We start from the raw sequence: 27,094 nt of genomic DNA, 5'->3' as shown, positions 1-27,094 counted from the left end.
TTTATTTTTTTCCCCTTTTCCCCCTTTTTTCCCTTCCCCCCTTTCCGTTCCCCCCACCTTTTTTTTTTTTTCCTTGTTTGTATATTTCTTTTAGGTTAAATTTGCTGTATCATCTCAGGGAAGCAATAGCCTATTGTGGGTTTCTTGGACCAACAACTCAAACCAATAATGAGCAGATGATACCAGTTAAACAGTGTCTGGCAGACAACGTCATCACACTGGCAACACTGCACAAGCAGCATCGAAGAGCCAGGACTTTTGTGTTCCCAAGTCAGTGGGAAACATGCCCAGTTTCTCAGCTGCCAAAGTGGCTGCAGTTTCTACATAGATCTCCATAGATCTTGTAATCATGTCTGTTAGTGAAACAGAGAATGATCCTCCTAGATTCTTTGTGGGTGGAGAGGATGGAGAAGAATTACTGGACTCGGCCAGATCTACAGATTACGAACGCTTCTATGACCATGGGGAAGAAGAGGAGGAAGAGTATGACTCTGTATGTATTGTAGGGGCATGTGTATATGCTTCTGAACATTATTTAGCATTATTTTACTTTGGAATGGTATTAGATCACAAAGTCTAATACTGGAATGGTGTTTTGAGTTGGAAAATTGTTCCTATTCAGACATTTATCTGTCTGTTTAGAAATGCAGCACACTTCAAAAGTAAGCATCCTCTGAAGTAGATGTGTTTGACCTTGATACCGAGTTTCAGGGCAGCTGAGGTTGACGTGCTATCTTTGCAGACTTGATTTGGATTCTGGGAGTGAACTTGATGGCATAAGCCTTCATTGAATTTATTTGGGTAATTGATAGCCAAAAAAGATCAGGAGTTCTTTTCCATGTGTTCCTGTCTGTTGGAAAGGTAACTGCTGATTTTCAACAGTCTCAACATTTCCTTTTTTCATCTAGTTTTAATTACGATCCGACACTTTTTAATTCTTCCTTATCTTGGGGTGTAGAAAGTGCATGCTAAGTTAACCTTAAATTTTGCCTTAGTTTATTATCCTTGCAGAGTGATCTGAATTGTATTTTAGCACAGTACATAACCAATTTTTAATTTTTTGTTTGACACATTCTTAACTTTATTATCCATGGGTTGTCACATTTTTTTTTAGCTGTATTTTGATATTCTTTTAGTCTATTGAACATTTACCTTTAGGGAATAGGTTAAATTTTTACTGATGGCAAGAGTGTCTGAAAAAATGTAAATGCAAGGAAGTGTTAATAAAGCACTTTGTGATTAAAAGTATCTTGGAAATGCATAGTGCAAAATTAGCAGCTCAGCTCAATTTAGTCAGTGTATTTTAGCAAGGAAAGGTAATTGGCTATGTTGTAAAAGAACAGCAAGTTGAAATAAAGGAATGTTCTGAGGTGTTTCTGTTTGGTATTTTTTCAATGGAGTAGGTTGGCTTTTGCATTTAGGAATACCACTGGGGTAATGAAAGGCTTATATTTTTAAAGGCTTATAACATGAAAGATAATACAAATTATGCAGAAGAAAACTGAACCTGTCTGTGCACAAAACAGCTTGGAAATCTTGTTAGTTTTCCTGCTCATGATTCACTTGTAATACTGGGTAATAAGACAAGTGGCCTTGTGATGACTAAGCAGATGTAGAAAAATTAAATAATTAAGATTTGACATTTCTGACTTAAATTTTGATCCTGTGTATTTGTTTCTGATACGATACTCACAGGAAGCAGTTCAAAGCTTTATTGGACAGTTTTTGAAGGTATTTTTTCTATGGATCTAGTGCAGCATTTTGTTACCAGCCAGCAATTTACCTAATTAAACACCTAATTAATGGCAGTAGGTGAATTTTATCAGAAAATATCTGCTCTAGTATTGTGCTGCTAAAATTCTGTTGTGTTTTGAGAAAACTTAAAAATAATAATTTCTTTCCCCCCCCCCACCCCCCATGTCTTCAGCCACCAGAAAGACAAATCGCAGTTGGGATTTGTTCAATGGCTAAGAAATCTAAGTCCAAACCAATGAAAGAAATTCTTGAACGCCTCTCCATGTTTAAGTACATAACTGTGGTAATATTTGAAGAGGATGTTATTTTGAATGAGCCAGTAGAAAATTGGCCTTTATGTGACTGTCTCATTTCTTTCCATTCTAAAGGTAAATCTTCTAATAATACCATAAATATTTTTGATAACTAAATAATTTAACATGTTTGAGGGTCTTTTTAATTTTTGTCTTGCAGTTTTATTGAGTTTTCTTGTGAAGGAATTAATTTGTCTTTTAATATAATACAAATTACTTTTGCAGTACAGGCTTTTTTAATTGCAATGTTTTCATTGGTTGAGAAAGTTCTGTCTGACATGGTATTTAAAACAGCTATTTCATGTGTAAACATTTGTGGAGCCAGTGGAAATGGTGCTCCAGTACTTGGTACAATGACTGTTGAGTCTCTGGCCACTTGTTCGTGTATCTCTGCCAATATCTATGGGGTTTTTGTTGTGCTGAGCAGTGAAACAAAGATGAGCACACTGAAGTTAAAAATCATATTTTCAGGCAGAGGCACTAAAAACCTTCATTCTGGCCCTGCAGAAGTGGAGGGTAAGTTGAGTGAGGAGGAGGGAATTGGAATCAGGACCACTGTTTTGGCCATCAAAATAAGACTGCAGTTTCATGACCTTTGAAAGCTCATGTTATGTTTGTAGTTGAGGGAGAATCCTCACATTTACTCTGTATCTCTGGTTGTACTATAAAGCTTGAATATGAAGGTTCCAAAATACTTACTGGTGTTGTGTCTTGTAGTTTTAATTTATTTGCCTTCAAAATATTTTAGGATTTCCACTGGACAAAGCAGTTGCCTATGCAAAACTCAGGAATCCATTCATAATCAATGACTTGAATATGCAGTATCATATACAGGACAGGTAAGTACCACTAATTACCTTTAAACAGCAAACTACTTCTAACTTTGATACTAAGAGAATCTGTTGGTATTACATAGCAACAGTTCCAGTGTATTGTACAGTAGTCTAAATAAAATTACAGTGAATGTTATGTTTTATTACTGTATTCACAGTTTCATAGGATATGTCTTTAGGCGTGTTTTTTTCTACTTTACTGCTTTTATATTGATACATCTGAAGATTTACCAAGGTTGATATTTCTTGATACATTTATCTGAAGCTTAGCAAATAAAAAAGGTTAAACTCTGAAAATATTTATAGGTGTGTGTAGCAACTGTACAACCTCCTCTAACTGTAGAATTCATGTGATTTACTAAGGGTCTTTCTGTTAAGTGGATACTTTGCGTAAGTTGTTGGTATTCAAAGACCATCTTGTTATTAAAAGTGAATTTTCTTTTGGGGACGCAGTCATGCGTGGCAAATATTAATAGAACAGTAGTGAGCAAAATAAATGAACGTTGGAGCCTTCCGAACAGTGAGCAGACTTGCTGTTTTGGATGCCTTCACTTGCTGTTCCCTGTAAACTTTTTCAACCCTTCATTTTAACATTCTCCTGCAACAAGAGAATTGTTCTATGTAAGTTGCTGTTGCACTCCCCAAGTGGAGAGGACACAACTGGCATAGCAAATTACATTTTTATTTATATTTATGAGACCACTGCAAATGTGCAGCTGTGTCAGTGACCTTTAAAACTTTATATTAATAAGCAGACTTACATAGGTAATCTCATCCTGTGTGATTTAAAAAAAAAAAAAAGCCATGTATTTTTCTTCTCCCTGGCCCATAGACTGTTAAATACAACTGTTAGCAGGATCTGCTGTCTTACTGTACACCTTTTGTTCTTTCCTTCTAGGAGAGAAGTATATGGTATTCTCAAAGCTGAAGGCATTTTACTTCCTCGCTATGCAGTTCTGAACCGTGATCCAAACAATCCCCAAGGTAAAAACTGGTGACTAAAATATCAACAATTGGTGTGTGTTTGTTTCCACTGGAGGACAGTGTAAACAACAATATTTCACTTGTCAGGCAATTAATTGATGCAGAGACTGAGTTCTCCTCCACTATTTAAAGTATTGCTGTGGTTTAAACTTACTGGCTGTGGGGACAGCATGTGAAACAGAAAATGTCTTTATGCTTTGTAAACACTGTTCAGCAATAACTAAAACATCAAGACTGTTTTGGTCACAAATTTGAAACACAGCACCATACCATCTGCTGTGAAAACGTAAACTCCATCCCAACCAAAGGCAGTACAAGTATGCATCTGAAAAGCCAGGGATCACAATCCTCTTAAAGCTGTCATGGAAGAACTAGAATGTAAGAGCTTCAAACCACAGAACGGGATTCTACTATGTTGCCAAAGAGAGCAGCTTTCATGATGTTACATTACCCACAACAATTAGTGGTTTTATTTAGGAAAGTAATATTGACAGAAACAAGTCAGGCTATTGAATACTTTCCCATATAAATACAGGTGGCCATGTAAGTGAAATCTAATCTAGGTAGGTGATATACACTGACTATAAATTTGAATTAATATTATCTGTACCTAAGAGTGAACTCAACAGCTTTTTATTCTACTAAAAAGAATAGGAGAATGCAGTGACAGGTAAAGACACAAAAGTACCAGGTAGAAAAAATAAAACTGAGGTATTACTGTGGTATAGCTTAAGAGGTAGGGAATTTTAGGTTAAAATGCCTGTCATCTAGGGTGGAAATGACTCATTTATGGTATAGAAGGCAAATAAAAGCTAGTGGAGGCAGCAAACCAGTCAAGATATTCTTGCTCCCTCATTCCAGAGGACCTAATCTCTGTGCAGGGTACATCAATCACGCAGTATGAGACAGTTGCCAGCCTATTACTGTTTCATCTGGCACCACACCATGTTTGCTGTCCATCTGCCACCCCCCAAATACTTCAGAGAAAGCGACAAAGAGCTGTAAACCCCCTCTACTAAATGTTTACCAAAAAATACCACCCATGCAAGCTTATGTATCTGCAGGAGATGATTTCCTGTCTGAGGGAATCAATAGAAGTCATGGAATGTAGTATCAAAGCAACATAACACAGACCTGGTACAGCAGGCATGTTCAGCACATGATTATCAAGTCTTTGTACAGTCACTGATCTGTTACTGATCAGTGAATATATTATATAATGTTTTAATTTCAACATGCAAAGTTATCCCAAATCTCTAATAATTTCATTCCATGAATATATTAACACATCTGTTCTTCACACTATTTCTTCAGAATGCAACTTGATTGAAGGAGAAGACCATGTGGAAGTAAATGGAGAAATTTTCCAAAAGCCTTTTGTAGAAAAGCCAGTTAGTGCTGAGGACCACAATGTTTACATTTATTATCCAACATCTGCTGGGGGTGGAAGCCAGAGGCTCTTTCGAAAGGTGAGGATGTTGTACTAAAGCTGTTGAAAAGTTGATGTCTAACAGAATTGCAGACTAATTTTAAGGCGTTTTAAGGTTTTTTGGGGCATTAACCTATGAATTTATTAATAGAAAAATATTCATTTCAGATTGGCAGCAGAAGCAGTGTTTATTCCCCTGAAAGCAGTGTGAGAAAAACAGGCTCCTATATTTATGAGGAATTCATGCCTACAGATGGCACTGATGTGAAGGTATGACAACTGTGCATTCTTACTTATATTTAGAACAATCAGGTGCTCCAAGAGCTTGTCAGTTTTAAAGATGAAAGTGTATCTTTATGTCAGGAAGTAATTTTAATAAAGTTTTGATACAGTTCGTAAGTAAAGAATGTAATTTTTATTCTAGCTAAACATAGTACTTGTAGTGCAGGGCAGCTTTGCTTATGTTGTTGGAATCCAGTGCTAGAAGCTTATTATGTAACACATCGTCTTTCTTTTTTGTACTGTATTTGTGCCAGAACAGCATATACTTTTCTGTGTAAACAGATAGGTGGTGCCTAGATATTTTTTCTGGAGGTGTCAAATCAAATAAATTTGAAATAAATTCAAATACCTGTGGTGGTCTGACCCTGGCTGGAGGCCAGATGCCCACCAAAGCCACTCTATCACTCCCCTTTTCAGCTGGACAGGGGAGAAAATAACTATTGAGAGGCTTCAGAGTCGAGATAAGGAGAGGGAGAGATCATTCTGTCATCAGCCTTACGGGCAAAAGAGACTCAACACAGAATCAAGGAAAGAAACGCTCTCATATATGACACTACACTGCACAGCCAGTGACACCAGAGTTGGGTAATGAGAAGTGTGACCAGATCTTAAAGCACCTCCCCCACCCCTCTCTTCTTAGCAGATTTCACTTTAGTCACGATTTCTATCCCCTCTTCCCCCACATCGTGGCACAGGAAGGGGCAGGGAATGGAGGAATGGGGGTTTCAGTCGGATCCTCACAAGTGATTTTCTTTCTTAGCCAGTGGGTGGGGGGATATTCTTCACACTCTTCCCCTGCTTCCACCCACAGGAGACAGTCCTTATTCAACTTCTCCAACATGAGTCCTTTCTGCTGAGGCTTCAGCTCTTCACCAGCTGTCTGCGTCACTTCTATAGGGTGCAGTCACAGAATGTCTCTCATTCTTTCAGTCCCAGACTGCTCCAGCTTCATCCTCACAGAGTCACAATTCTGCCCCCCTGCCCTTCTCCCCCAGCAAACCTGCTCTGGCATGGAACTCTCTCTCACTCCACGGGCTGCAAGTGCTGGCAGGGGCTTGTTCCAACACGGGTCACAGCATCTCCTGTATGTCTCCACCTGCTCCAGCGTGGGGCCTCTCCACAGGCTGCAGGTGGGGTCTGTCCTTTTCCCTGGGCTGCGCTGGGACACCTGTTCCACCGTGGGTTTCTCCATGGGCTGCAGGAGCATCTTTCTCTCAAGGGCCCTAGGGTGCCTCCTCCCCATCTCTTCCCCAGCCTTGGTGTCTGCACAGTTTCTCACATCTTCTCACTCCCTTCTCTGGTGGCAAAAAGCAGCTGTTTGTGTTTTTTTTCTCCTAAATGTGATTCCCAGAGGCACTGTGACCATCGCTGATGGGCTCGGCCTTGGTTAGCAATGACTCCGGCTTTGAGCTGGCCAGTGTTTGCTCTGTCGGGCCTGTGGTGAGCTTCTGGCTGCTTCTTGCAGAAGCCATCTCTGCAGCCCCCTGTTCTCCACACAAAGCAATAACAATACCAACATAGACTTCTAATTAACAAACAAAATTTACTTAAATTATAGTCGGTTGCAGGAAATAATCCACTGGCCTTATCTGTAATAGTTTTCCTGCTTTTGTTCATTGATTTTCTTAATAGATGTAAAGAATATGTATCATAAGAGTGCTGAATTGGAGCAATAACAGAATAGGTATTAAGCCAGCCACATAGGGAAATATATTTCTTTCCCTTTTTGTTAGTTCTGGCTATTTTAAACCCATCACGAAACTTCTGAAATACACGTTGCATGATATGCATGGAACATCGCTGTATTTCAATAAAAAGCAGAGGTTTAGAGAGTGTGAGGTCTAACCCAATTGTAAACCAAAGAGCCCTTTTATCAACTGCAGTCAACTTCTTCAACTTGGTGACACGAGGGAAATACTCCCTTTATGTTCTCAGACGGATTCCTCATTTCTTAGGTTGCTACGTTTTAATAAGCTATACTCTTCACAGGTACTGAGCAACACTTTGAGTAGGTTAATCTGAGTTTATAGACATCTGTGTAGGAGCTTCACAAACCATTTCCAAAGACAGAGGTTTCTTGCAAGCTGAAGAGCTGCAGATGACTTGACCTTTTTGACTACTTGTGTCGTAGTCATCAAGCAGCAACTGTTGGCTTTAACACCCCAAGTAAATAATGGGTTTTCTTCAAATAACGACTATCAGCTTTAAATTGGGCAGATTTACCCTCTTTCCTGAATTGACTAAATTGGCAGTATTTGCAATTACTTGGTTTATTTAAATACTTTTTATCAAAGCTTTGAGTGATTCTTTAAAAGTGACAGTAGACTGGTTTTGAGAGCTGCTGACAGGTTTCTTCCAGCATATGCCCCAGTCCTTTCACTAAGCAGCAAAACTGCAGCAAAGTAGATAGCACAGTCATTCTCTCAAGCCCCTGCCTTGCCACGCTAAAACTAAGTAGACTTTGCTTTGTTCAATCCTGCTAAAATATTTTTGTATTTTTGATGAAGATAATTGCTTAGTCCTGCAGCAAGATTTCTGTAATCAAGTAAACTGGAATAATTCTCTAATTAATCTGCTCTGCAAGTTCTGCAGAAGTTTTAGAGAGGACAAGATTATTCTTTATGTCTGTACCACCATAATTAAGATACTAATTTTTATTAATCAAGTTTTATAATTTTTTTAACCTGTGCCAGCTGTTTTCTCCTCTTGCTCTATCCTAGGCTGGCAGTAAATAAAAGGTGTTCTCTGAAGGAAGAGAATGCTCTAAAGAGTACTTTAGACTGGTGTTTTCAAGGTTAAAACGCACCTAGTTTCTTTTGAAGTCATTATCACATTTGACATAAATTTAGCAAAATAATAATATACGTAATGCACTTTAATTGCTCTGAATCAGGAGTTCCTGTTTTTCAATAAAGGTGTACACAGTTGGTCCAGACTATGCTCATGCAGAAGCCCGGAAGTCTCCAGCTCTGGATGGAAAGGTAGAACGAGATAGTGAAGGAAAAGAAGTGAGGTATCCAGTCATCCTGAATGCAAGAGAGAAGTTAATCGCCTGGAAAGTATGCCTTGCATTTAAAGTAAGCTGATTACTTTCCTATCTGATCAAGCATTTAGTGTTAATTAATTGTTTATCAAAGTAAACTTCTGTAGGGTGCTAGTGCACAGAGCCAGCAGTGATAATTGCTGCAGAACTCATAGGAAGGTGAAAAGTTGAACTTACAAATTTTTTTTTTTTTTTTTTTTTTAACCTAAAAGAAATCTTCCTTTAATGACTTGGAAAGTTCTGGATGAATTTCTTATGTTGCCTAAATTTTCTGAATTCACATGTTCTAAGGAAATTCACTGCTAGTCCACAGTATTTCTGTTCTGTGCATAACATATTCACACTTATTACTTGAAGGTTTCTAGAGCAAGCAAAACCCTACTTCAGTAGTAAACTTGTACCTAGTAAAATTGTGTATATTTTGTTAGCTAGTGTTTACATTGGGTCCAATCAAATGTTAATTTGGTACTCAATATGTGTAGGTCCTTGTTTGAAGTGTTTGATATAGTTTCTGTATTTATAGAGTATGTGATTTCTTTGTTCAAAATTTCATTCAACCTTTTACCCTTCTTTCACCTGTCTTACTGAAAGGTGGTCAGTCTCATTACTTTTGTGTAACTGGTAGCATTCTGAACCCTGTAGGATTGCGAACATCTGTAACTTAGCAAAGTGGGCTTTGGAATCGAGAGTGTCACCCTCAAAAAATACGTGTAGTGGGAAGCCACTGTCAGAATGGGAAGTTTGTGGGGTCATCGTTACTTATGCAGTAAATCTTGAAGGTTAAGTTTGTATGAGTGTGAACTTCAGTACTGCTGGGGATATGTAAGAAGCGTAAAATCAAGTTGGGGATATAAAGTTAGAAATGGGAAGATGTTTGCACGACATGAGCAAACCTAATGTGGAACTGGCAAAAGGTACTAAGTACAGGATTCTGTAAAACCTGTAATATTTTTGCCATGTTTTCAGATTAATGCCATATTAAAATACAGAGTTTACTTAGAATAAGCAATACAGAGGAAGACAATCAGTGACTTGAGCTTTTATTCTTAATAACAGCAAACAGTTTGTGGCTTTGATTTGCTGCGTGCTAATGGACAGTCCTACGTCTGTGATGTGAATGGCTTCAGTTTTGTGAAAAACTCCATGAAATACTATGATGATTGTGCAAAGATCCTGGGGTAAGAGTTTACTGATTTATTTCAGGAGATTTGCTTGCTCGTTCTGCTGTATGTGACTATAGTTTACATAGTACGTATTCCTAAATAAATTACTTAAAAATCACAAAAAGTAAGTCCTTAAATTAAAAATTAAATAAAATATTGAAAATAATCCCTAAAATATCAAAAATAATCCTAATTTGCGAAATAAATTTCCTATTCCTAAAATAATAGAAAACATCTGAGTTCCAGTATTATGTGAACACCTAAAGCTAACTAAATAAATATCTTGAAAGCCAGATTAAGTTCTTAAAAGTAATTGAGATTTTTTTTTCAAGTAGAGAAGCACTACTGGATAGTTACACCTTCTGCTGTTAATATGTGCACAAATTGATGCACATTGTCTTTGAGCTGAAGCTGGTGTATACTTGTATGTTTCTGGATTTCATACTGGTAAATCCAAACTGATGTAGTATCAAGGTGTCTTCTGTCACACTTATTTCTGCTACTCGGATCAAAAAAAGTTATGCCAAAGGCCCATATGGAGTTGGGTAGTAAACTATGCCAATGAAATTCTGTCCTCAAAGTAGGCAGAACACATAATAATGTATTTGATAATACATTATTCAGTGGTCTGGGATCTTATCAAATAGAGGAAGAACAAATATGAAATCCTAGTTATTAACTGTAGTCCTGCTCTTTTAGGCCACTTTTTGGAGTTAGTTACAGTTCTCAAACATGTTTTTATTTCTCTTTATTCCAGTTGTTGTAGCTGTTGGATTCTTCATTCCTTTAGCCACTTCAGCATTAAGCAACAGTGTTAAGATGGGTTTTTTTCAAGAATTTAAAAATTAAGTTTTCATTTATGCTACTTTAAGATGCACTCTTTTTTCTCAGTGTGACTGCTTTTTATGTAGATAGTAATCCGAAGTTTAGTAGAGTTTGATGAGTACTTGGGAAACTGAATGTCACCAGGACTTAACAACTTTCTGTAGGTGAAGGCAGTGTATTATGACCTGAGACCTCATATATTTTTTCCAATTCTATCACAGAGACTCTTGAGAAATTACCACTAAAGGTACTATATACTCTTTGAGAATGGCCTGCTGGTTATTAGGGGTGTTAGGCAACAGAGACAGGTATCGGACTATTGAAATGAACAAGACTAAATCTTATCCAAGGGACTCTTTTAGGAACTGGCCTTCAAATCCAGGGCAATCAGGCTAATGTTGTCTCTGTAGCAATTTGTAGTAGCTTTAAATTACTGTTTAAGTGGGGTTTTTTTATTACTCAAGTAGAAGCAAAATATACATCCAGAGACTCATGACCACAAATATACTGAAACCACAGTGATAAAAGTGCACGTATGCATTATGTGTTTGGTTTGTATGTGTTGTATAGATGGTACTTTAAACTTAGTGTTTTTTATTCTTTTTAATCCCTTTTTTAGAAATATCATAATGAGAGAACTTGCTCCCCAGTTTCAGATACCATGGTCAATTCCTTTGGAAGCTGAAGATATTCCTATTGTGCCAACCACCTCTGGAACAATGTAAGAAAATGGTAGCTGCACCTGAATTGTGCAAACTCCTAAAGTAACTTTTGTGTGAATTTTTTTTTCTTTTCACAAGGTGTGCCCATTTTGGCCTATGAACGCTTGTTTTGTGTGATGAAAACAAGGAAGGAATCACAATTACTATGCCAGCAATCAGAGTTTCTGACCCTTAGTCAAGCTGAGTATAGAACAGCAGATTTTCAAGTGTAGTGTCTTCTATGCATAGCTTTCTTCACTGCTAATCATTGTTCCAGCACCAACTTAATATGCGCTTCTAATAAACATGCTCTCTCATTTAATGAACTTCAAAATTGGTTTAAAAACTACTTAAAAATAGATATTCTGTAGTTACCCAAGTCTTAAAATCAATATTTATATTTTATATCTTGCATCATTTTCAGTTAACCTTGTATTCTTGCATACTCTTCCATCACTTCTGTAGTTATGTCAGATAACTACCACTTGTCAGTTGTCTTGATTCATGGTGGTTTTAATACTAAAGAAAAGACCGTCATACAGAATTGTGAATTAAACTCTCTTGAAATTTCAGGATGGAGCTGAGGTGTGTTATCGCTGTAATACGCCATGGGGACCGAACACCAAAACAAAAAATGAAAATGGAAGTAAAACATCAGAAGTGAGTAGAATTTTGGTAAAAATTAGTTTTGATGCTTTGGAGCAGAGCTCACTTCTTGGGGGATGTGCAAGCAATGAATTGAGTAGGAATGTCACGACGCAGTTGTTTATTGTTTTGTTTTAAATCTAGCCAATGCTGCAGCTAATTAAGAAGTATGATCCTCAGTTTCTAATAGGACTGTCAAATTACTCGTGCAGACTTCCTTTGTCACATGCTGTGCCTTGTCAACAGTCCTGCTTGATCAGAAATGCATTTGTCTCTGAATATATATTTATTCAAGACAGTACAGCAGAGAATATTTCTGGTTCACTGTTTTACCATGATTTCTGCCTTTCTCTTTTTGTCATAACTGTTCTGTGAGCTGTTACCTTACTGCACCACCTTTTTGTCTTTTACTTTTGAAGTCTGATGACTTTGAATTTTGGTAGATACCATTTTTTATGTTATCATTTATTAAGAGCCTTACATAATTGGTCTTGAATTAGGTGCAATTTCAATAAAAAGTAATTTTTCATTGGAGGCCAGATTCTTGTGTTCAGACGTACCTACTGTAAAGGTATAGGACTGCTCATTTGATATTTTTGGTCCATACTAATATTCACGATCATTCTTTAAGATTAAGAATTGTCATAACTGTATATCAAATATTAAGACATTTGATATATACAATATATTTTTTTTAACACTTAAGTCAGTAGGAGAACATTTTTAGTGCTCTTATTTCTCTAATGTGCCGAAGACTTTCTTGGGAAATGGAATTTGAGTAAATCTTGGTCTGACCTCTGTAGTGCAGATTTTGACATGCTTAGGTGCTAATTTCAGACAGCTTTAAGAGCTTCTTTTCAAGTAACATTTTAACTTATTAAATATGTTCATTTCTTTCTTTTAAAGGTTTTTTGATCTCTTTGAAAAATGTGATGGATATAAATCTGGAAAACTAAAATTAAAAAAACCAAAACAGTTGCAGGCAAGTTTGTCTTTATTTCCTTGCAGTGGTATTTTATAAGTAGAAAATTACTTATTAAGTAAATCCTTTGTTTCCTTTCGTTAGGAAGTGCTTGATATTGCAAGGCAACTCCTTGTAGAACTTGGGCAGAACAATGATTCTGAAATTGAAGAAAGTAAAGCAAAACTTGAACAGCTGAAGACTGTGTTAGAAATGTAAGTGTCTAATTTTCAGGCTTCACAGCACAAAGTTGCGTCTGCTGTTTTGGCCTGTTTGACCAGTTCCTGCTGGGATTGCAATGGCTATCAATTATGTATGATATGTTAATTCAAGCACGGGGATTATCAAGAGAAAGGATGCCACATTTGACATTATGAAGGAGAACTAGGCTTTTTCCTTTGTGTTTTTTTTCTTACATTTTTAATTGAACTTACTGCTTTGATGTCTACTTTTTGCATTAAAAAGTTAATTTTTTTTGGTCTCAAATTTTACCTTCTTGCGTGTTTTTCAACTTATGTGAATTTGAGGGCAAGGTCTGCTTCTTGCTGTGTGTGACATAATGAGGTCTGATGGACTCAGTAATAACTTCTTCACTGTGTGTACAGCAGACTTGGAGGAATCTAAACAAATAGAGCTTTGTATATGAATCCTGAAATACTAAGTAATTTTTTAAAACAAGAAAAACCTAACAATTCAAGGTTTGTTAAATATCTGGGGTGTCAGAAGTCTAAATGGTAGTAGATAATAACTCTTTTAGAAATCAGAACAGTTATTACTGAAATCTATGACAATTGTTTGAAATAGTGGGTTTTGCTTGAGAACTGAGTTGGCTAACAAAATAGTAGCCATCTACCCTGCCAGATCAGATTCTGGGTACTGATAGCCACTGTAGTTGTGGGTCTGATTAGATAAATTACTTGTGCAATCTGCAAAGGCGCTTGGTTGGTTTTTTTTTTTTTCATTTTTATGTTCAGAAAGAAAGCAGTAGATAGTATTTTTAAACGTTTCATTATAGAATGGTTGATATTTCTGTAGTCCTTTTGAGCCTGTTGAATTAGATTAGCATAGCAGGTTTGGAGAAAAATATTTTAAATGTTTCTCTCCCTCTTTTCCTCTTGCTCTTCCTTCTTCATACCTCAGGTATGGGCATTTTTCAGGCATAAATCGCAAAGTTCAATTAACATATCTTCCTCATGGTTGCCCAAAGACTTCCAGTGAAGAGGAAGGTACTGTATTTTTTTTGTACCTAATCACTTCATATCATGCGTGTTTGAGTAGTCATGAACTAGTGGTGTAACATGTCTTGATGCTAAGAAGGAATATGTGGTTTTGAATGAATATTTGTGTTGGCAGATATTCAGGGTCTCTTGATCTGCTGAACTGTACACTTAAAACTGTGTAGTGAATTTGTATTCTAACACTGCTTTTTTATAACAGAAAAGTAGGGTCAAAAGAAGCTTTACTGATTCACAGTTTTGTGGCAGGGATGGGAAAATTTCACTCAGAGTTTACTGCTATCTTTAAAACTTCCATAAGCTTTTCTGGTCCTTGACTCATGGTTATTGACTGGAATTACAGTAGGGTATTTAGCATCCAGGTTTTTTTAAATTTTTCTGTCTCAGTTTACTTTTTGTTTCAGATTTCATGCTAAATATTTTTCACATATGTTTTCTCTGTAATTTAGCTATTTCATGCTTCTCTGTTTAAGTGCCCATTTAGTTCTCCAGTTCAGCACATTCTTAATGTTAAAATGTCATTAAAGATTCATAATGTTGAAAAGATCCTTTACTGAAACGCTGTACAGTCCAGATATTCTTGTTCATATGCAAAACCCCCAAAGATTTATAATATTATTCACTACTAAACTCCTCTCTCTGTGTACAATTAGATAATAGAAGAAATGAACCATCCCTGCTTCTGGTTTTAAAATGGGGAGGAGAATTGACCCCTGCAGGCAGGGTTCAAGCAGAGGAGCTTGGAAGGGCTTTCAGGTGTATGTATCCAGGTGGACAAGGTAAAAAAAAAAAACATTTTTTAAAATGTGTTGAATACCATAAATCCCTTTTGAAGATAATCATGTGCAAAATGAGAGTTTCAGCAAGGTGTTTGTTTTGGTAGGAGATTATGCTGGATTTCCTGGATGTGGTTTACTTAGGTTACATAGCACTTACCGACATGATCTCAAAATCTATGCTTCTGATGAGGGAAGAGTTCAGATGACTGCAGCAGCTTTTGCAAAGGTACAATGTGAAACTGCGTTTTTAATTTTAAAAATTCTCATGCTCTCAAGTTTTTTTTTTTTCTTTTGAAGATCGTGGAGATTTATGGTTCACTAGGGTCCACAGTGTATAGTGAGGCAGTTTTTTAAAGGAAATGTATTTTTAAAGAGTATTTAGTTCAGTGTAAAAATGTACCCAAATAATGTGCCAAGCATTTCAACTTCTTTCAGTGGATGCAGACAGATTTTAATTACACAGCCTTAGAAGCACACCTTAGTCCTTTCCAGTAAAAACCAGCAAAACTATAGAATCATAGAGTTGCTTGGGTTGGAAGGGACCTGAAAGATCAGCTAGTTCCAACCCCTCTGTCATGGGCAGGGACACCCTGTGCTAGACCAGGTTGCCCAAAGCCCATGCAACCTGTCCCTGAACACTGCCAAGGAGAGGGCAAACACAGCTTCTCCAGGCAGATTTTTCCTCATATTTAACCTAAATCTACCCTGGTTTAGTTTAAAACAATTACCACTTGTCCTGTCACTATGCTGCGTCGTTCCCCATCTTTCATGTAAGCTTCCTTCAGGTACTGGAAGGCCACAATAAGGTCTCCCAAGGAGCCTTTTCTTCTCCAGACTGAACAATCCCAATTCGATCAGCCTGTCTTCATTGGAGCGGTACTTCAGCCTTCATGGCCCTCCTCTGGTCTCGCATCAGCAGGCCCATGTCTTTCCTGTACTGGCAACCACAGAGATGGACGCAGTACTGAAGGTGGGGTCTCATGAGAGCAGAGTAGAGGGGTAGGATCACCTCCCTTGACCTACTGGTCACACTTCTTTTGATGCAGCCCAGGATATGGTTGGTGTTCTGGGCTGCAAACATACATTGCTGGCTCATGTTGAGCTTTACATCAGGCAGCACCCCAAAGTCCTTCTCCTCAGGGCTGCTTTCAATCCATTCACCATCCAACCTGTTGCTCTGCTTGGGATTGTGCTGACCCACGTGCAGGACTTTGCCCTTGGCCTTGATAAACTTCATGCTGTTCTCTTGGGCCCATCTCTCCAGCCTGTCAAGGTCCCTCTGGATGGCGTCTTTTTCCTCCAGCATATCAACCACACCGCACAGCCAGGTGTCATCAGCTAACTTGCTGAGGATGCACTCAGTCCCACTATCCCCGAGGAACACTGCTTGTTACTGTTCTCCATTTGGACATTGAGTCGTTGACCTAAACTCTTCAAGTGTGACCACCCAGCAAATTCCTTATCCACCGAGTGGTCCATCTGTCAAATCTGTGTCTCTTCAGTTTAGAAACTAGGATGTCATGTGGGACAGCGTCAGATGCTTTGCACAAGTCCAGCTAGATGACAGAAGTTGCTGTTCCCTTATCCACCAATGTTGTAACATTCTTGTGGAAGACCACCAAATTTGTTGAGGATTATTTGCACTTACTGAAGCCATGTTGGCTGTCACCAGTCAACTTCTTATTTTCCGTGTGCTTCCGCATAGATTCCAGGAGGATCTGCTCGATGAACTTGCTTGGCACAGAGGTGAGACCGACTGGCCTGTAGTTCCCTGACTCTTCCTTTTTTCCCTTTTTACAAATGGGAGTTATGATCCCCTTTTTCTGTCAGTGGGAACTTAACTGGACAAACACAACTTTTTAAATATGATGAAGAGTGGCTTAGCCTCTTCATCCACCATTTTGCTCAGGACCCATGGATTCATCACATCAGGTCCTGTGGACTTGTTCACCTTTTGGTTTCTCGGATATTCTCAAACCTACTCTTCTCCTTCAGTAGGTGGATCTTCCTTCTTGCAGTCCCTGCTTTTGCCTTCTGTGAACTGGGAAGTGTGACTAGGGACCTTGCTGAGACAGTTAATTTGATGAGTACCTCAGCCTTCTCCATATCCTGGACAACCAGGTCTCCTTCTGGAGAGGGTCCAGATTTTCTCTTGTCTTGTTTTTATCACTTATGTACATATATAATATCAGGTTTCAATTACCAAGGCTGCCTTTGACCTCCACTTTCCTGACACATCTGAGTAACAGGTCCAGGGGGATTTCCATGCTCAATGTTTCATCACTAACCTGTGTCAAAGAATTGTCCTGGGTGTTCTCTAGAAATCTGGATTGCTTGTCCCCTGCAGTAGTTCCTGTGTATGACATACCAAGGGCTAGGGGCCTCCATTGAAAACAGAGCCTGTAATCAGGAGGCTTTCTCTAGTAGTGTCAAAAAAAGGCTTAATCTCTTTCCCCTTTTAGATCAGGTAGTCTGTTGCAGAGTCCCACCATGATGTTGCCCTGTGCTTGTTTGTCTTCTGCATATAAATAAGATCTCAACTTGCTCATTGCTGGTTGAAAGCACAGGTCCCAATGTTCAGGCTACTCCTTTCTATCAAACCCAACTCTGCCTCCTTGCCTCCCAGGCTTCCAAAAGGCCTTGTATCTTGCTATAGCAAAACACCATTCAGATGACCTATTTCACCACATCTCTGTAATTTGAATAAACGTAAAGCACTGCAAATGTTCAGACTTCTTATTTCTCCTATGCCCCATGTGTTGGTACAGAAGTATTTCAGCCATCTGCACATTTTCCTAGATCTTGAGACGCGACCTGATTTTCTTCCTTATCTATCCCAGAGCCTTCAGTTGCCAAAAAAAAATGACATGTTTCCAGACTTCTCCATTTTGGAAGTCTCCATTTACCTCTTGTTCAGCTGTAGCCTTTGACTGTCCTTCTGTGCCAGACGGATTGGGCTTTTGGCTTCTCTTCTGTCTCCTGTTTGTTCTCCCAGATGCTATTGGGTTTGCCAGCTCTTCCATAGCTACTGTCTAGTGACTCAGTCCTTCCCTTCAGCAAAGCATGTCCCCCACCAGTCAAGCTGATACTGCTCCCAGCCTCAGGGAGAAGGCACCCGTGCACACCCCTGCAACCCAAGACCTAGACAGCTGTGGCCTCACGAGAGCATTGTTGGCACTACTGAAATGCTGGGGTCACTTCAACTGGTGATAAGGAGCTTTCTCTGTGATATCTCACCATCATTGTTGAACCAAATATAGGAATCCTGCACATCAAGGCAGTGTTTGGGGGACCATTTCCATGCAGACATATGCACTGTCTACCAAGTCCCTGTTTGATCTATAGAAAAGTGATACAGTCTTGAACTTAAAACAGTACTTTAGGTTGGTTTTTAAGGTACTGTTATATTCTCATCTTTATCTGTTTGCCTGATTAATTGTATTATTTGCTTCAGGGACTACTGGCATTAGAGGGAGAGCTGACTCCTATTCTTGTCCAGATGGTAAAAAGTGCTAATATGAATGGTCTATTGGACAGCGACAGTGATTCTTTAAGCAGTTGTCAGCATCGTGTTAAAGCAAGACTCCATGAGATTCTCCAGAGGGACAGAGAATTTACTGCTGACGACTATGATAAGGTTAGCATATGATTAGTTTCTTAGGAAATGAAGCAAATAGCCACACAAATTCCGGTGTAAAAGTAATGAGCAGAGATTTTGTGTATCTATTTTGAAAAAATGTGTGCTTGCAAATAGTTTGAACTACCAAGGAAGCTGTACTAATTGTGATACTAAATATTTTCAGCTGTCTTGCAATTTAAGTAATCAGAACTGCTACAAACTTTGAAATAGGAGGAGATGGGTGTTCATAAATCTCTTGTGCTGTTCAATTAAATGTACTTCAATTGTTCAAGAAATTAAAATATATTGTTTACACTTTCTGTAATCTTTACTTTGACAGGGTGTGGCATTACAAAGTGTATTGCTTGCCTCCTGCAGGTGTTCAATATTTAATCTGTTTAAAGGCCTTTTTTTAAAATCTAGGAATATTGAGGTGCTGAAAACCAGTAGAGTACTTCCTAATCAATGAAAGGAAATGTCTCGTTAACACATTAAATTGCATATTATTATAGTTTATGCTAGTTTAATACAGAACCCATTTTCCATATCCAAATTATCCTATACATTTGATCAAAGTTGGGAAATGGCAAATAGATATGTAAAAGTTATTTATATAAATTATTGTCTTATATAATTGCTTCTTGGGAAAAAATAGGCTAAACTGTATCTCACTTACATGGATATTGACTGTATTGTAGTAGGACTCAATAGTGGTAATTTGTAGCTTATACAGTTTCTGTAAGTGAGCTCTGGTGGACACCTTGTATGTTCTTGGTATATGTGCATTTAGAGAATTCCTTTTTGTCTGGGTGCTGCAGTCTTATAGAAACAGAAAACTAAGGCAGGAAAAGAAAAAATTTTTTCTTCAGTGAGTATTGCAAATCTGGTTCTTCCTTCCAGTTATGCCAAGGAGGGTACTTTACAGAACGAGAAGTATTTTGTGAGGCACATAGCCTAACTGTAACATCTCTTACAGAATTTTTTGTAGGTTTTTGAAAACATTGGTTAGTTGAAAGGAAGGTATGGGAAGTTGCTAATTGCATGCTAACTTTTAACCATCAACCAACTATTTCTGCCTTGGAACAACCTAAGTTTTAGAAACTCCTGAACTTGCTCAGGTTTGCTTTACAGAATTAGTTGCCATAGAAATTTCTTGCCATCTTCGAATATCTAGTAAATATTACTACCTTTCAACATACTTGCTTTTCTTAATGCCACAAAAGGAATATGTAGTTGAGAAATGGTTTAAAAAATTAATAGCAACCTGCTTGAACACTTTTTCTCCAATACTTGGAACCTTTCATATGTTCCATATTATCTCCCCAATATTTTTTCAAATCTTATTAGTTTGTTTAGGTAATTTTGTGTTTATCTCAAATTTCAGCTTACTCCATCTGGAAGCATCTCATTGATAAAATCAATGCAGGTTATTAAAAATCCTGTAAAAACGTGTGACAAGGTCTATTCCTTGATCCAGAGCTTGACTTCTCAGATCAGGCAAAGAATGGAAGATCCAAAGTCTGCAGGTATGTAAACATTTTTGAAGCTATATTTACTTTCTCTTGTTTACATTTGAGAGAGAACAGTGGGCTAGAGGTTTTCACAGTCTGATTCCACATGCCTCATTTTAGAGCAAAAAGCAGGAGGAACATGTGGTCATATTATAGGTAGGGGGTCTTTGTGTTGTTCAGAAGTTCAGTCTGGTCCTCAAATGTTTGACTGAATTACTTGAAACTCAATAGTCCACAAAAGTAATAGGAAAAGCAGATGGTATAATAGCTAAGTTACTTGAATATAAAAATGTATCTATTTATCTTTGCTGAAGATCTGTTGCTTGCTGTTATGATGTGTAATAATATTGCATAGCATGATGTTCAGTGTTAACCATTGGTAAACAGTGATGTGGGAAACATGGTCTGGAAGAGAACAGAGTGCTTTTTTTGTTACTAGCTAAATACAGGAATATTTTCTGTCATTGTTCTCTGCAGTGTATAGCATGCAAACAGCTTCTTTTCTGAAGCTGAGCGTTACAAGTGTCACCTGTATATAGTGTGAGTGTTCTTTATCGATTTGGTCTAATCATCTGTCCTAGGATGGGGGTAATCCATTCTTTCTACCAACCTTTTGGCTCTTGCTGTTGACACATGCAGGAGAGACTCATATGGGATGTGTGATTTGTTCTAAAGTAAAGAAGTCCTACTCTTTGCCCTCCTTCCTAGAATTTCCTTACAGCTTTTTTTATGTTGCTTTTTTGATATGATCTTTGCTGCAGGACAGTTTATTCTTGGTGTTGTAGCTTTGTGTAAGGGGCCAGTGGTGCATTCATGCAGAAAAGCTTTCTATCTTGATGTAGCTGTGTGGCTATGATGCTTTCAGCATTAACATCAACCATATGCATATCTGTTCCCTGCCCTAAGAGGTGCTGTGGTTTACTTATTTGACCCCTTTTATCCCTCTGTAGTCAGCTTTACTGCTGTAATTAAAATTTCCCTTTCGATACTTGGGTGGCTTTGATTACTTATGAGATATGTGTCTATCCAGATATTCAGCTGTACCACAGTGAAACACTAGAACTGATGCTGCGCAGGTGGGCCAAGCTGGAAAAAGACTTTAAAACAAAAAATGGAAGATATGATATTAGCAAAATTCCTGATATTTACGACTGTATAAAATATGACGTGCAGCACAATGGCTCGTTAAAATTAGAAAACACCATGGAATTATACAGGCTTTCAAAGGCTTTAGCTGACATTGTGATACCTCAGGTAAGCATTGTTAGTTATTATATAGCTAAATAAATCCTTTTTCAAATTTTGTGAAAAAGTCTATTGTGACACTTCTGTTAAAGGTTCCTGTATTTTGCAGTCGTAAGAGCTTTTAACATTACTTCTTACTTTTAGGTAGCAAGCCAGTTATTTTTTGTAAAAAACATGGATTCATAATTCATTAAACTGTGTTCAAAGTGATTTTTTCTCTTACCAGTTTAAGCAGTGACCACGTCTACTTTCTGTACTGCAGTGTACTAAAATAAAATGGTTTGTCCCACCCATTCTTCATAGATGGAGTCCCTGTGAACAACAGTGTCTTCTGAAATAGCTTTTCATTTTATTCTTCTTGCTGTTAGAAATTTCATATACAGACACTTTGCAAGGGACACTCTTAACCCTAATCTATCTAATTTCACTTGTTTTAAGCATTTTAAATTTAAAGACACTTTTCTACTCCTTTAAAATGCTAACACTCCCTGCTAATAATGTACGTGTTAAGTTTTACAGAATTTCAGGCCAGAAGCAGACAAGTTAAACTTCCATATACTACAGGCTGTTAAACTCAGGTTTAGTTCCAAAGTGTTGTAAGACATTTAAACTGCGTTGTGGTAACAGGACAGAACAGGGTAAAGCTTTCCCCAAGTTACAGAGCACCGTTGTAATAGAGCTGTTGTACGTGTCTCAAATTCCCTGACAGGGAGGAGAAAAAGAGCGGTGATAACTAAGTATGTGTTGTGAGCCTGTTAAATTTTGGATAGTGTTAGAGAAGGATGAGTAAAAATGCAAGATTTGAATTAGAAGGCATTTCTGTCCTTAACTGAATTTTAACTCAGTTTCTTCTCACACAGGAATATGGTATTTCTAAGGCTGAGAAACTAGAGATTGCCAAAGGTTACTGTACTCCTCTAGTTAGAAAAATCCGTTCTGACCTTCAGAGAACTCAAGATGATGATACTGTAAATAAGCTTCACCCTCTGTAAGTCTTACTTTTTTACACCTTTACATGGAGATGACTCTATGGAGATACTCCATAGCTTTCGTATTTGAAATGTCGTCTTGTAATTTAAGCAGTAAGATTTATTTAATAGTTGACAGCTATTTCTAAAATAGGGACACATCTCATTATGGTCTAATAAGATACTTTCTTCTTTCAAGTTATTCCAGGGGTGTTATGTCCCCTGAACGCCATGTTCGTACACGGCTGTATTTCACCAGTGAGAGTCATGTCCATTCCCTATTATCCACCCTTCGTTATGGTGCCTTATGTGATGTAAGTTGAACATTTTTTCTGTTAAGCTCTGGTATTTTGAGAGGAACCAAGAGGACTCAATCTTATTAAAATTGTATCAACTGAAAACTTACATTTCAAAGCCACTTAAGAAAGTTTTCACACTGTTTCAAACATTTGTTTTGCTATTATATATTCAGGAATATATTTCTCATTGCTGGTGTGCACATTGGTGGAAATCACCACGCCCTTTAAAAGAATTCTGCGTTCTGTTGGTGTGTTCCACTTGATATGCTATGATCTCAAAGATACTTGAAAAGGACAGATAATCAATTTTTTCATCTTAAGTTGTCAGCTATAATTATTCCAACACTTTTTATTCAAGTTAACATTAAGGGTTCTCTTGAATTCAAGTCTAGACTGGCTTATTTTTTACTGTTGGCATATTGTCAAGACCTCCCTACCTGACTTCAAGAAGGGTATGTAGTGCAAAGTTTATCCTGTTCAGTGGATTGTCTTAGTTTCCTATGCTGTCCTAGAATACCTTGAAGGTGATGCACTATTCTTCATCTCTTAGTCACCAAGACTGAAAAATGCAAGGTCTCCACATAGATAAATCACCTAACCGAGCTGTGGAAGAGAATAAATGCAGCACCACAAAGCCTACATGGCAACTTCTAAGATACAGCTTGATTACTTTACTAAATTTTGAGACTATTGTATTGACATCCTTGCTTCTGGTAATAGATAACTAAACTCACTGATAGCAAAATGTATTTTTAATCCTAGACCTCTGTGACACATGCTACAGCAGATACACTTCTAGTTTTAGACCGAAAAATTCTTAAGTTTCCCTTAAAGTGGATTATTAAATGTATTTTTTCTAGAGCACAGGAGAAGTGAATAGAGATTTTAAATAGCTTGGGATGTGATTGTTATTTTTCTTCTATGTAGTGAAAGCCTTTGTCTACTATATGACTGGTAGAGAGTGGTATCTGGAAACATTTTCCACAGTATACTAGTTTAAATTACTTTATTGCAAAATTAACAGTTCCCAAAAGGGGATTTTAAAATAGTGCCTCTGTCTACACAACATTTATCGTCTGGTGAAAGAACACAAAAGATGCACTAAAATAGAATCTGAAAACTTCTGACCTTCATTTTTCATTCGTTTGATGGGTAATTTTAAGTCACTTTTTTTCCTAATTGTATCTCTGTTTTTTCCTTGGCTTTTAAAAGCTTTGTACTTCTGCAGTGAGTGTAAAATCCATGTATATGGGGAAAAAGGGAAACCACCAGTCTTTTTAAAAAAAGTCAGAGTTTTATTTGTTGATTTTTTTTTTTCCTTCATAAGGAATCAAAAGATGAACAATGGAAACGAGCTATGGATTATTTAAATGTTGTCAATGAACTCAATTACATGACACAGATTGTTATCATGCTTTATGAGGATCCAAACAAGGTATTTAGAATGTTTTAAGTATCTTCAGAAGAGAGTAGTGCTAAGCTATCTGTTAAAGTCTAAACATATTTAATCATTTGCCTTCAGGAACTTTCTTCAGAAGAACGTTTTCATGTAGAGCTACACTTCAGTCCAGGAGCCAAAGGCTGTGAGGAAGATAAAAATTTACCAGCTGGATATGGATATAGACCTGCCTCCAGAGAGGTAATAATTATGTCTTTCTTTAAAGCAGAAATTTTCTGGATATGGACATACCTAAAATGGTACTAGGAATTTGTTAGCTAAAAATTACAAATGTCATTTTTATTTTTGTAGAAAAACAGCTACTAAAATACAGGCAATTTCAATGTATTTCATTTTTACTGAATACTGAGGTAATGCACGCGGATAATTTGGACCTTCTGTGGTTGTGCCAAAAACATTACTAGTAATATGCAGTAATTACTGTAAGAAAAGTGTTATCAACATCAGTGTCACATCAGTGATAACTCTGGCAAGCGAGAAATACTTAAGAAGGTAAGTTAGTTTGGCATGTTTATGAATACAGTTCATTGCCAAAGGATTTATATGTATGGACAGGCGTGTGGAGTCACCACCTGCTGTTTGAGAAATGAAGGAAAGCAAAGCTTGGCTGGAATTATTCTATTGACTTCTTGTCACAGAGCCTCATAAACCAGGCCAGGCCAGTTAACAAACTGGGGGGAAAAAAAGAAAAGGCATTTGCTCATTTATTTTACCAGATGGAAGGAAAAAAGTCAAACTAATGTAAACCCCTCTGAGGTTCCAACAGACATTACCACAGGTTCGGGATGTCAAGTCAGGATGCTAATACTACACCATTGATTTAAGAGCTCCTAAAGTTTATTGTTGATAACCCAAACTGTGGAAAATCACACACCCACGCAAGATGAGGTCATTCAGTCTGGACAGATGAACCATAGGTGGCATCCCAACCCACAGGGAGAGCTTCCAACTGCCCTGAAGGAGACAAAACAGCTCTCTTGCGAGACTGCACATCCAGTTTGAATCTGTGTGGTCATATAGGGTCGTGTAGCGCTCCCATTGGCCAAAGACTCCAGCTTTGTAACCTGTCCCCTGAGATGGCCACTGCCATGAGGGCATCATTCAAACTGGTGGGAAGGTTTTCTTACGGGCTTTGTCAGGGGATGCATTTGCCACACTTATGGAGCTAGGATTTTATTACTATGTCAACATAAAATTGGAGTCAGATGCGTTGGCTGGTAATTAGGACTAGGCTGTCATATGCAGTGGCTGTTTAGGATCACATACAAATAGATTGTTAAAGTTTAAAGCAAATTGTTCAATAATAAGTGATTTACGTGTTGTTTTCTTTGAATCAGTTTGCTTTATGTTTGCACAGAAGATTTATTTAACAGGCACTTCTGTCTTCATGTTGTGAAATGTGCAGCTAAATTGAACCATAGAATCATAGAATGGTTTTGGTTGGAAAAGGCCTTCAAGATCATTGAGTCCAACCATCTATCCAGTCCTGCTAGGTCCAACACTAGACCATGTCACCAAGTACAACATCTGCTCTTCTTTTAAACACCTGCAGGGATGGTGACTCAACCACCTCCCTGGGCATCCTGCTCCAGTATCTAACAGTCCTTTCAGTAAAGAAATTTTTCCCAATCTCCAATCTCAACTTCCCCTGACAATTTAAGACCACTTCCCCTTGTCCTATCACTAGTTACCAGGAAGAAGAGACCAACCCCCACCTCACTACAACCACCTTTTAGGTAGTTACAGAGAGCGATGAGGTCTCCCCTCAGTCTCCTTTTCTCTAGACTAAACAATCCCAGCTCCTTCAGCTGCTCCTCACAAGATTTGTCTTCCAAATCGTTCACCAGCTTTGCAGCCCTTCTCTGGACACACTCAAGCAGCTTGATGTCCATGTGGTAGTGAAGAAGGCCCAGAACTGAACGCAGTACTCCAGGTGTGGCCTCACTAGCACTGAGTACAGGGGAAGGATCGCTTTCCTACTCCTGTTGGCCACATTGTTCTGATGCAGGCCAGGATGCCATTGGCCTTCTTGGCCACACTGCTGTCTGGTATTCAGCCATCTGTTGACCAACACCCCATGGTCTCTCCTCCAGACAGCTGTTGAGCCACTCCTATCCAAGCCTGTAGCTTTCTGTGGGCTTTTTGTGACCCAAGTGCAGGACTTGGCACTTGGCTTTGTTGAATGTCATGCAATTAGTCTCCAGCCTGTCCAGCTCTCCCTGTGGAGTCTGCCTACCCTGTGGCAGATCAACACCAATCTTAGTATCATCCACATGTAATTAAATTATGTTTAATTAATGAAAATTATGTTCTAATTAATGAAAATTAATTAAGGGTTTTTTTGTAGAATGAAGGCTCGAAGAAAACCTCTCATAGAAATGACAGTGATGAGGAGGCACATGCTCCTAAAAGAGATGAAACGGATCGGTCAGTAGTGATGTTCAAGCCAATGGTATCAGACCCAATTCACATACACAGAAAGTCACCACTCCCAAGATCCAGGAAGATTGGTTCTGTTGAAGTAAGTCTTTATGTTCCAGCTAATGTCTTTCACATAAAATAACACTTGCTTACTTACAACAAAACAAAACCAAACTTAATTCAGCTTTTGGTTACACAGAACCAGTGTGATGTTCTCTCTCACAAAAGGGTTGCTCCATGGGAAATCCTCCATGGCAGTAATTTGTCTGAAGAAATTTTTTTCCTTTTTGAATGACTTGTTAATTTGTGATAAGACTTAATTCCTTTTTTCTTTTTAAGCTGTTTTAGAAAAGCCAGTATTTGAAAATGAAGAATTTTTCTAAACCTTCATCTTCAAACTAACACACCTTGCTTTTGTATTCATCCTTGCAAGACAGCTGTTACTGGGAAATAAGCAAACCTTCAGGGTGATCATGCTGAGAGGGAATAGAGGGATTGGGGGTGGTAGGGGAGGTACAGGAGGTGAAAGACCTGTCTTCTGCTTTCATGTGGGGTGAAACTGACTCCACTTGTCAAGTATCTGAAGGTAAGAAAATAAACTGAAAGCTTTTTTTTAAGTGGGTGGGGTTTGTGTTAATTCTTTA

The 27,094-nt window shown here is 38.0% G+C and overlaps 1 protein-coding gene across 3 annotated transcripts in view; it reads left to right on the top strand.

Moving 5' to 3' along the window:
- Positions 1 to 349: 349 nt before the first annotated feature.
- Positions 350 to 27,094, top strand: part of PPIP5K2 (diphosphoinositol pentakisphosphate kinase 2) — a gene marked incomplete at its 5' end in the record, with an annotated part of 39,359 nt that continues 12,614 nt past the window's right edge. For 2 of the 3 annotated variants that reach the window (XM_084278720.1, XM_084278718.1), the window contains 23 exons: positions 350 to 493; positions 1,928 to 2,123; positions 2,797 to 2,887; positions 3,780 to 3,865; positions 5,180 to 5,334; positions 5,463 to 5,564; positions 8,492 to 8,653; positions 9,676 to 9,797; positions 11,227 to 11,328; positions 11,882 to 11,968; positions 12,860 to 12,935; positions 13,020 to 13,129; positions 14,055 to 14,140; positions 14,803 to 14,928; positions 15,033 to 15,154; positions 18,383 to 18,565; positions 19,932 to 20,073; positions 21,089 to 21,312; positions 22,164 to 22,291; positions 22,471 to 22,585; positions 23,898 to 24,005; positions 24,093 to 24,209; positions 26,377 to 26,550. In XM_084278720.1, coding sequence (XP_084134846.1) covers positions 350 to 493; positions 1,928 to 2,123; positions 2,797 to 2,887; positions 3,780 to 3,865; positions 5,180 to 5,334; positions 5,463 to 5,564; positions 8,492 to 8,653; positions 9,676 to 9,797; positions 11,227 to 11,328; positions 11,882 to 11,968; positions 12,860 to 12,935; positions 13,020 to 13,129; positions 14,055 to 14,140; positions 14,803 to 14,928; positions 15,033 to 15,154; positions 18,383 to 18,565; positions 19,932 to 20,073; positions 21,089 to 21,312; positions 22,164 to 22,291; positions 22,471 to 22,585; positions 23,898 to 24,005; positions 24,093 to 24,209; positions 26,377 to 26,550 — 2,958 coding nt within the window. Of the gene's footprint in view, positions 503 to 1,927; positions 2,124 to 2,796; positions 2,888 to 3,779; positions 3,866 to 5,179; positions 5,335 to 5,462; positions 5,565 to 8,491; positions 8,654 to 9,675; positions 9,798 to 11,226; positions 11,329 to 11,881; positions 11,969 to 12,859; positions 12,936 to 13,019; positions 13,130 to 14,054; positions 14,141 to 14,802; positions 14,929 to 15,032; positions 15,155 to 18,382; positions 18,566 to 19,931; positions 20,074 to 21,088; positions 21,313 to 22,163; positions 22,292 to 22,470; positions 22,586 to 23,897; positions 24,006 to 24,092; positions 24,210 to 26,376; positions 26,551 to 27,094 lie in introns of all 3 variants that reach the window. The other variant, XM_084278719.1, reaches the window with a different exon arrangement.

The sequence above is a fragment of the Gallinula chloropus genome, assembly GCF_964237585.1.
Source record: "Gallinula chloropus genome assembly, chromosome: Z".
NCBI lineage: Eukaryota > Metazoa > Chordata > Aves > Gruiformes > Rallidae > Gallinula > Gallinula chloropus.
The sequence above is the reverse complement of the archived record's forward strand: the minus strand, read 5'-3'. Positions and strand labels throughout refer to the sequence as shown.